We start from the raw sequence: 11,338 nt of genomic DNA, 5'->3' as shown, positions 1-11,338 counted from the left end.
CTAACACAGTGCAATGTCTGGGTAGGTGTGTACGCTTGTCTGACGGCGTTCTATGATCGTTTGGCTTCCTACTGAAATCTGATTCCTGTCCTTCTGGGATAGGCGCCCACAATTCAGCCCTAAATGGGAACAATGCATTAAAAATTGGATAGTTACTTTAATCCCTTTCTTTTAAGTATTATCTCTCTGCTGTTTCACTGTTGTTATGTATTTTCTCTTTTATTCAAATGAATATTTTTTTGAGATTAAAATTTTTGATAATGTTGTTTACCATAAACTAAAAATCCATATTACTCATTTATTTGAAAAGTGCTGCGATATTTTAGCTGATTGTGTATGAATTTCTGATTTCTGTGTATTAGATTAAAGGGCAACTTGCCTCCATAAGTGAAACGCTTTTTTCAATTTTATTTTACTGCAACAACCATTTATTTTAGAAAGTCCAAAAACATTATCTAATCAAATAAACAAACATGTATTCTTATTTTACAAAATAATACAAGTACTCGTTTTAAAATCACAAGCAAAAGTATATAACCCCAACAAACTCAATTTCCCAGACACCACAGCGCGTCATCCCGTCAACCATCCTGCGCGAGTGAAGCCAACTTGGTATTCTGTTCTGCGTCCCGCCCCATCACAGTTAGTCGATTGGCAGCTTCTGTTGCCAGTGAAAGGGGCCATTGGTTACTTTCCGTCGCTTTTTGCTTTGCGACAGCAAGTCGACCTGCGTCCTAAATTCGGCGAAATCTATACGCTCGGATCGTTACGTGAGAGTAGCGGCCGACTGTCAGGGTTACGGTTAAAACGATGTGTGAGAGTTGGACAGGGTGTCGCAAGTGGCTGGCGAACAGTTGAAGAGGAACGTCAAGAATGTGCAAGACGCCCAGAATCTGACAGGTTTTCTCTGCACGTTTAAATTGCTCTCGTTGTTGGCTTACCGAAAGTCGCCGGTCTGTTTTTAATTGGTGCGGACAAGTCAAGTTATCCCTTTATTTACTGTCCAAATTACAGGCCAGTCAGGTAGGTGCGATCCGTGTTGCTTATGTTAACATACATGCATATTAAAGCAGTATAACCTTTCCGAGATGTTTGTGTCTACTGGTAAAAGTGTCTTTCGCCTTTCCGAGATGTTTGTGTCTACTGGTAAAAGTGTCTTTCGCTGTTGTCGCTTATGTTTTTTCCCTTTTCGAAAAGTTTTGTATTGTACGTCTCAGTTGTGAACCGAGTTTGTGGATATCAAGATGTTCAGTTGGGAAGTGAAAAAAAAAAACTAGATGACGAAGTTGTGACTGCAAATAAGGCTACGCTTGCAAATGTAATCAAGTTTGTACTGTACGAGAAACTGGAACGTCCTGCACTCATTAAACACAGTCAATTCTTATTTACACGTTTAACTGCTAAACTGCGTATCTACATTGATTAGTCCAGATTCGTTAATATTAAGATTAAATTATACTAAATATTGTCATTTACAAAATTGTCACTTATAACTTCCAAATTTGATTTGTGTGCTTTTGATTACGTTATTACTTCTCCCAGCATCTATGATGCAGCATACTCTTTGATGCTTCAAATTTATTGTAGCCGTGTGCTTCTGATTGTCCAGCTCTGGTATGTTTAAAGAAAACTTGAAAAACATTTGCAGAAAGATAACGTGTTTTCAGTAATTCTGGAGCAGGATATTGGATACAGCCAGGCCATAAAATATTTTTGATAAACTGTATAGTATGCTGCATTTTTGTACACAATGAAGTTGTATGCAAAAATACATTATTGTAGACTATGCGTTACTGTTCCAATGCATTTAGTAAATTAGTGATCGCTGATTTTCATAGTAGCTATAGTATGTGGATTTGGAATCAATTTAAGGGATGCAATTCATAGACTTTTAAGTCTAGATGTCAGATGTGCTTATTGTTGTTTTATTGTTTTTTTTCCAAAGTCCTTGTAAGAAACTTGGGGATTTTTAAAAAGATTTGCGAATAACAATCAGAGTGGCTGTATGCAATGGAGGCTTTCATATTGACATCAATCATATCTCATTCATACCTGTGTAACAAGGAGACTTTGGGAGGCAGAATGCAATTATACAAGAAAGATTCTGAAAAGAAATTCAAGTTTGCTACACTTTGGGGAGGCACTTTAAAGTCACCAATGAATTGAGAAGATGCATGCAGGAATATATTATATTTAACATATATATAATATATATATATATATATAATTTGTGCATGTATATATATGTAATTTGTATATTTTACGTATGTATGTATGTGTGTGTGTGTGTGTGTATAAATGTATAACACCACTGTTACTAATGCAATTTAATTGCGCTTTTAGTGACCTCTTATAACAGAAAAAAAAGAATGTAAGTACCAGTTAATTAAGAGGTAATCTGTAAGATGGACAAATTCTTTAATGTTATAACCAAAAAAATACATTGCAGTATTGTATTTGCTATTAGTGTTAAATATAACTGCCAAAAGAAGGTGACTCACCTTAAGCATGCAGAAAAACAAATACATTTATTTAAAAATAACTGTTCTCCTTATTTTCTCTAATTTTTCTGTTTAATTGGAAAGATGTGGAGTTATATTAATGCTGTTTTTTCTAAACAAACTGGTAGACATCATGCAAAATATTTGGAAAATGCATCAGTATTCTAGTAATACAGTTCTACCATGCAAAATATTTGGAAAATGCATCAGTATTCTAGTAATACAGTATGTTCATAAAACTAATGTACTTAGCATTAATATAAAACATTAAAAAAAGCTGATTACTAAAGAGCTTTCTTTACATGGAAAGCATGATCCCATTACAGGACAACTGAAAGAAAATAACTTGGGTGCTTAATTTATTATGCCATTTTTGTTAGCATAGGTAAGATTTTGGGACACTCTCATGGTGTAATGTTTAATTTTGATGTCTCGCAGCTCTAGTGTATTGTTTCTGAATCCCAGCTACTCTCTGTGTGGAGTCTGCCCTCTCTCCCATGTCTTTTGAGTTTTTGTTTTTACGTATAGTTTTTGTTTTTACGTATTTAAGATGTGCAGTGTTTGTTAGTTTAACTGGTGACTCTAAACTGACTTTGCATGAGTGAGTATGAGTGTGACCTGTGATAAGCTAGTGCCCAAAGCAGGACTTCATTCTGTTTTATACTCAATACTGCACTAGGCCATCTCCACTCTGAACTGAATTAAATGGTTTAAGTAATGGCTGGTTGGTTGATTAAGAGATTTTCAAACCAGCATGACAATCTTTGAGTGCATATTTATTTTAAATTGAGTTACTAGCTTAGTGTTGGGTCCTGATGTGCATCTATTACTATTAACAAAGTCATTTCTTCTCTTTTTAACAGTTTGTTAAATGTATGTCCCAGTGGAAAACCTTCAGCTATGTAGATGTGGTTGGCTTCAATGCAAGGTGACTGCTAATTCTTTATTCACCTTTTGATTTGCTTTGAGGCCATGAAGGCAGCTAACATCACCAGTGAGATACTACACCGGCAAATAAAGGTACACATCTTTTTTTTTTTCTCCTTTCCATTAATCATCATATATAATTTCAGTAGCAGGTTTGGTTAACTGTATATGCCTTTTTGTCATGATGTACTGTTGTTAACTAGGTAACAACTTTGTTTTTGTTGTCAGATATTTTTTATTGATGATGTTATGTTGGTTTATCCTTAAAAAGATCCAGTTAGTATGAGAATATTTAATTTATGGATGAGAAAACATTCCAAAAATACATATTTCTCCATTACAAATCATCACTAATATTAAGGTAATGTTTCTAAGACTGCTTTGAGTTAGAATGAAAAGTTTACTAGTGTTAACAGTTTGTGCTAAAAGCGGACATGTTAAAGTCTGATTTTTAAGAATATTATATAGCACAGATTTATACAGTCGGGCATTCATGATATTATTTATTCATGTGAGACTCCATCATTTCTAAAGGAGCCAAGCTTTCCTTTATTTCCTCTCGCAATATTTGAGAACCTTGCATCCACTGAGGGTTTTTTCTTGTAGCCCATTTTGTGAATGGTACAGACCATCAAACAAACTTCCTGTGCTCAGGCTATACATTTATCTGGTGATTTTTTTCTTTTTTTTTCTTCATTATTTAGAAAAAAAATAAGCCTTCCATATATGCAATTAATATGTCTGACTACAAAGATGAAATAACTTTTAGACTTTTTGGTGAAGTTGAATTGTATGAGCAAAAATATACTGATAAGGGACTTCAGAAGATTAAAGATAAGATGAAAAGAAAAAGGCTGAATTTGAGAGACAGGGAGATTAATTTATAGCCTGAAGCTAAATTGAGTCCTAGTTCAACTGGTGATTGGTAGTGCACAAAAATGTACAACAATGTGTTATGAGAATGAATACCTTTGCTGGAGAAACTGGGGCTTACTCCTACCTGAGCTTCAAAGCTTAACTTTAGGTGAGCCTTGTTTGTCCGTGAGCCTGCTGTTATTTGTCTTGCTAATGAGGATGATTTTCCAGTCATCAAGCATAAAATTCTTAATTTTTCTGAAATGAATGTGAATGCAGCTATTTAAATTAAAGAATCAAAACAACATGTCTTGTTACAGTAACCATGTTTATTGATCTTGTTAGCTGCAGCAACATATTTTTTAGCACTGAAGCCTGGATTCTCTAAGTGACTTCGTGGAATATACATATTCTCCAGTTTTTGTATGGCATTTCAGAAGTTTGTGAGATTTCCCTCACAAACACCAAAGATGTGTACATTACAATGTGGACCAACATATTTCAAAGGAATTTTCGCATCCATTACTGCTTATTAATTCAATCATAGACCGCATTTTTTGAATTTTATTTTCACATCATGATTTGGTATTTTAAGACATGTTAATTGAAAGGCAATAAATGTCAATTTAAACATCTCCAAACATTACTTTGTGATATCCTTCTCCAGTGCTTCTGATTACACCATAACTGCTGCTGTTTAAGAGAGAATTCCACCCACAACAAACTCCGAATAGAAAAGCAGACACATATGTATCCTATATTCAGGATATATGGTGCCAGGAATTGATAAAAATGAATTCATTCCAACTTCCTTTTGTTGTCATAAACACTCCTCTGAACCACAGAAGGCAAGCTGGATGTAACTGGGACCTTTGCTGCTTTGAAGTGGACATATTCAGGAAGGTTTAAGGTTTTTGTTTTGTGTTTGCTTTTGTTTCATATGGACAATCCGTGTAAGTCACTATGGGAGAGTTTTGGTTTTTCGTTTTTTAATTAATTCTTCACTAAAGAAAGCCCCTTTCTGGAACAAATGATGTCATATTCGTGAAAAAGTAAAATAAAAAGTGCTAGAGTTAAGCTTTATAATAGGTTTGTTATAGGTTGTATTCAAAAATGGTTCATTTTGTATTTGCAAAAAAAATTTATGGGGAGCATACAATAGTAATTTTTAGCAGCTCTGTGTAGGAAGCATTGCTGTTTGCTTTGGGTTAATTTATCAATAAATGTTTGTCAGCAATTGTAATAACATATATTCTTACAATTATGTAATTTATTCATTTTCATTTAACATTAGTATAGTAGAATTTATGTTAAAATATCAATATTTGTACCTTCTTCTATGAGTCCTGACAATAAGATCACGTATGTAAACAAACAGACATGCTCAAATCACCTTAACCCAATTCAGAGTTGCAGGGAGTAAGAAAACAGCAATTCTAAATTTCTTACACAAGTTATTTAGGCTAAGTCACAAACAAAGGCAGAGACTTGCCTAATGCTGAAAATTGTCTTTAGCTGCATTCTCCGGACCTCCCACCAACCTCATGACTAGAGGCTGCATTTTCTTTGTCTTTTGTATAAAATCCCAAATTCATATTTTTTGCAGCAGTGTCTGAATGTTGTTAGTTATTCATGTTTTAGGCATTAACTATTATGTAAAATCATTATCGTATGATTATAGAATTGCTTGATAATATTTGTAAAATTCTTTCTTGGAGCTGTGCCTTTTCTGAATTTGGCTGAAGTTTTAATTTTGTGTGTTGCATTAGAATTGAACTTTTTTAAGTAGGTTAAAATACAGTTACATAAAATTATTTAAGTAGATAGAGTGTTAGTTAATATTATTATTATTATATATAGTGATATTAAATGGATTAAACAGAGTAAATGGTAACTGCTGAAGATCTCTTTTAAACTGTTGAAAAATGTAATTTGAAAATTCAGCTAATTCAATTTGTGATGTACTTAGCATTAATGGAAGAAATCATATTTGTGATTTTACAAATACACCTTGGAAAAAAATGTTTGTTTGAAAGAGAAACTTAAGTTAAATCCGTAAATTACTTTGGGAATTGGTATTAGTATAAGTGATACTTCATACACGGCCTGCCTTTTAAAAATGCCGTCATATTTTGAAGCGTTGCAAGGAACATTTCTCAGATTTGTGAAAATCTGCTATTTTAATTTCCACCACCAGAGGGTACTGCTTCGTCATCTGTCAATCTTAATAAAGGTATTAGGAAACTGAACATTGTTTATTGATCCCTCCATGACCTTTTTGCTTGCCTATTTCACTCTGTGTATTACTTCAGACGAGTAGAAACATGCTAAATAAGTGAGTAAATATTGAAGCTTATTACATGTGTGACAAGTTGATTAGGAAGAGGTGGATCCTTCTTTAGTTAGTACAGTAAGTCTAAATCAGGGGTGCCCAACTTTATTCTTGGAGGGCCATAGTAGCTACAGGTTTTCATTCTAACCATTTTCTTAATTAGTGACCAGTTTGTGCTGCTAATTAATTTAATTGGCTTGTTACTCAAGACTGAGACCTTGTAAATCAGGAATGAACAACGTTGCTTTATAGATGTTATTTACTGCTGATAAAGCACTTATTGCTCAAGTAATATTTTTCTGCTTCATTTTAGTTGTCGCACTTGTTAAGATTTACAATCCTTAATTATTTATTTTATTTTTATCTTACTCAGCTGCATTAACTGATTTTAATCGCTCCTTATTAGTCGAAAGATGCAGCTGACAAAGAAACCAGCAGCAGTCTGTCTAATTTGTCTCCATTTACACCTGTGTGTATTCATTGTGTACTGTTTGGTTTAATAAAGTACTCAGAAGGAAACTGAAGGGAAAGTGAAAATGACTCATTTTAGGCTTCAGATGATTTGGATGATCTCCTTAGAGTGGGGAAAAATATAAGAATTGACTGACATTGCAGAGGTAACACAGAGTTAAACAAGGACTGTTTTCTAATTAATCAAATGGGTTGAAACATAAACCTGTAGCCACTGTGGCCCTCTAGGACCAATGTTGAGTATCCTTAGTTTAATGTGTGGAAATTGTATTAAAACATTTATTGACAACATGGCTAATAAATACTTCTGCCTTCAATGAACATCTAGTCTGGAGTTTTCCTGTTCAAGGGGTACATTTGGTTATAGAAATGTACATGAACTGCTACAAAGCAGTAATTTCATGTTGTTCGGACTGATTCAGCACACAACACTTGAGGTGAAAACAGTTATCTCATTCACTTCACTAACCATCTCATATATATTTCTCTTCTGGTTCGTCCTGCTTCCTCTTCAAACCCAGTCACGTCACGGCCCTATATCAAGCCTGACCATGTGACCTTTCACTTTGGCGGTGACGTGACACCAATGGGGTCATGAAAGAAGAGTGGGGAATGCGGAGGTCCGAAGGAGGAATAGGAATCGAGAAAAGCGGCGTGGGGGTGTATGGGAGGCCGCAGCCAGCGTGGGGAAGGGTTTGGAAGAGGAGGAATAGGAATTGAGAAATACCGTGTGGGCTGCATGTGGGGGGGACCAGGTTTGAAGAGGAAGAAGGATGAACCAGAAGAGAAATATATACATATAGAGAGATAGATATATCTATATATCGATAGATAGATATATATCTATAACTATCTATACTAATAAAAGACAAAGCACTCACTGACTGACTCACTGACTCATCACTAATTGTCCAACTTTCCGTGTAGGTAGAAGGCTGAAATTTGGCAGGCTCATTCCTTACAGCTTACTTACAAAAGTTGGGCAGGTTTCATTTCGAAATTCTGCGTGTAATGGTCATAACTGGAACCTATTTTTTCGTCCATATACTATAATAGACTTCTGCTCGATGCCCGTGGGAGGCGGAGTTACGCGTCCCATGTAAATTTAGTTCCTGCCCATATAAGGCCTTCCGTCAGCGGCAATCCAATAGAAACACTGCCGCTAACTATTCACAGGTAAGGGACTGTGCTTATGCAGAGGAAGATGAGATGGTCAGGGTGGTGTTTGGCACAAACTCGGCGAAACAGGCGAGTGAAACTTTTAAGTGCCGGGTCTTAGCTAACATTAAATACAGCCGTGGACATCGCACGAGATGGCACCAGCACAGCTGGGAACCTTCGATGCATGTACACCGAGCGGCTTACGTGAACTGACACAGTGCACAGACAAAAAGCAACAGTTCCAAAGAGTGCTGAACAAAAACCGAATTACACAATTGAGTAGGCAGCAAAAAAAAATATGAAGCGTATAATACATAAAAGCATATTCATAAGTGCAGCTACTGCGGAAACAAAGCACACGGTGGAAAAAGTCAATGTCCCGCTAAAGGAAGACAGTGTAAAAAAACCTGTGCATGCAGTGTGTCATGTCTCAGATAAAGAGGAAGACGAGCTGTTTATTGATGCAGTAAGAAACGAATCGATGAATGAAACCTGTTATCTTTACAACGATTGACAAACACGGAATGTAACTTGAACACAACACATCCTACAAATACGAACCTGATTGAAAGAAATAATGATGATCAAATCCTTGATGACAGCAACACTCATAACACTCACAAAACAATTACTATATATTGACAATCATGTTACGTTATTTTTAAAATGTTCCCTTTTCTTTTTCATAACTTCTTTAACACACTACTTCTCCGCTGCGAAGCGCGGGTGTATATATGTATATACAGTATACCCCGATCTACATACTCTCAAATAGACAAACCACACGCCGTGGTGCAATGGTAGAGGCTTTGCCTCTAGCGCCGAGGTTCGATTCCCGAGAGGGGTGCACTGAGTATGTACGCGCGCTTCCCGATTCATTTTACCCTCGCATACCCTTGGCTTGAGACGTATGAAAAAATATGCGGTTAACGCAGAAAGACAGATCACCAATTGAAGCTTTATGAATAATGGATACTTTATTCGCCATCAATGATTGTTTTGGTAAAGCCAAACTCGGTGTATTCATTAGATGAACGGTAAAAAAGTAAGAGCGAGGGGAGGGTGACTTATTGAGGCACGCATGCGAAACCACAATAGCACGCGGGCTCGATACGTTGGTGCGCGTCAACTCGATCTGAATTGCGCGATCACATTCGAAAAAATAGTTCTATTTAGTCGACACAAATATCTTTGGTTGGGATGTAAGGCAAATTTACTCTTTACATTTGTATGGTGAAGAAAAATTTATGCAATGATGCCTACATTTAACTTACATTCCTACCAAAGATATTTCTGTCGACTAAATAAAAATTCATTCTATTTAAAATTTAAATAGAACTTGAACAGATACGATAGTTCATAATATCCACGCAGACTTGCACGTAATAATAAAAACCATCATTTAAAAACTGCATTTTGTGTTTACTTGTGTTTTATTTGACTAATGGTTAAATGTGTTTGATGATCAGAAACATTTTGTGTGACAAACATGCAAAAGAATAAGAAATCAGGAAGGGGGCAAATAGTTTTTCACACCACTGTATATGTATGTATGTGTGTGTGTGTGTGTATGTATATATATATATATATATATATATATATATATATATATATACTGCTCAAAAGAATTCAAGGAACACTTTTTAATCAGAGTATAGCATAAAGTCAATGAAACTTATGGGATATTAATCTGGTCAGTTAAGTAGCAGAGGGGTTGTTAATCAGTTTCAGCTGCTGTGGTGTTAATGAAATTAACAACAGATGCACTAGAGGGCAACAATGAGATGACCCCCAAAACAGGAATGGTTTAACAGGTGGAGGCCACTGACATTTTTCCCTCCTCATCTTTTCTGACTGTTTCTTCACTAGTTTTGCATTTGGCTACAGTCAGTGTCACTACTGGTAGCATGAGGCGATACCTGGACCCTACAGAGGTTGCACAGGTAGTCCAACTTCTCCAGGATGGCACATCAATACGTGTCATTGCCAGATGGTTTGCTGTGTCTCCCTGCACAGTCTCAAGGGCATGGAGGAGATTCTAGGAGACAAGCAGTTACTCTAGGAGAGCTGGAGAGGGCCATAGAAGGTCCATAACCCATCAGCAGGACCAGTATCTGCTCCTTTGGGCAAGGAGGAACAGGATGAGCACTGCCAGAGCCCTACAAAATGACCTCCAGCAGGCCACTGGTGTGAATGTCTCTGACCAAACAACCAGAAAGACTTCATGAGGGTGACCCAAGGGCCTCATGTCCTCTAATGGGCCCTGAGCTCACTGCCCAGCAGCATGCAGCTCGATTAGCATTCGCCATAGAATACCAGAATTGGCAGATGCACCACTGGTGCCCTGTGCTTTTTACAGATGAGAGCAGGTTCACCCTGAGCACGTGACAGAAGTGAAAGGGTCTGGAGAAGCCATGGAGAACATTATGCTGCCTGTAACATCATTCAGCATGAGCAGTTTGGTGGTGGGTTAATGATTGTCTGGGGAGGCATATCCATGGAGGGTCACACAGACCGCTACAGGCTTGACAAAGGCACCTTGGCTGCCATTAGGTATCAGGATGAAATCCTTGGACCCATTGTCAGACCCTATGCTGGTACAGTTGCTCCTGGTGCACGACAATTCCTGGCCTCATGTGGTGAGAGTATGCAGGCAGTTCCTGGAGGATGAAGGAATTGATACCATTGACTGGCCACCACACTTTCCTGACCTAAATCCAATAGAACACCTCTGGGACATTATGTTTTGGTCCATCCAATGCCACCAGGTTTCACCTCAGACTGTCCAGGAGCTCAGTGATGCCCTGGTCCAGATCTGGGAGGAGATCCCCCACAACACCATCTGTCATCTCATTAGAAGCATGCACCGATGTTGTCAGGCATGTATACAAGAATACAGGGGCCATACAAAGTGCTGCGTACAATTTTGAGTTGCTGCAATTAACTTTTGGCAAAATGGACTAGCCTGCCACATAATTTTTTCACTCTGATTTTTGGGGCATCTTTGAATTCAGGGCTCTGTAGGTTGATCTTTTTCATTTCCATCAAACAATGTGGCATCCTTTCGTTCCTAACACATTACCCAGTCTAT

General features: G+C 37.0%; 1 protein-coding gene across 2 annotated transcripts in view; it reads left to right on the top strand.

Moving 5' to 3' along the window:
- Positions 1-637: 637 nt before the first annotated feature.
- wdtc1 (WD and tetratricopeptide repeats 1) overlaps positions 638-11,338 on the top strand; it is a 68,065-nt gene continuing 57,364 nt past the window's right edge. Inside the window, exons 1-2 of one of the 2 annotated variants that reach the window (XM_039740789.1) lie at positions 638-900; positions 3,365-3,521. In XM_039740789.1, coding sequence (XP_039596723.1) covers positions 3,474-3,521 — 48 coding nt within the window. In that variant the 5' untranslated portion in view covers positions 638-900; positions 3,365-3,473. Of the gene's footprint in view, positions 1,024-3,364; positions 3,522-11,338 lie in introns of both variants that reach the window. The other variant, XM_039740788.1, reaches the window with a different exon arrangement.

Source organism: Polypterus senegalus, chromosome 17 (genome assembly GCF_016835505.1).
Source record: "Polypterus senegalus isolate Bchr_013 chromosome 17, ASM1683550v1, whole genome shotgun sequence".
Lineage (NCBI taxonomy): Eukaryota > Metazoa > Chordata > Cladistia > Polypteriformes > Polypteridae > Polypterus > Polypterus senegalus.
The sequence above is the reverse complement of the archived record's forward strand: the minus strand, read 5'-3'. Positions and strand labels throughout refer to the sequence as shown.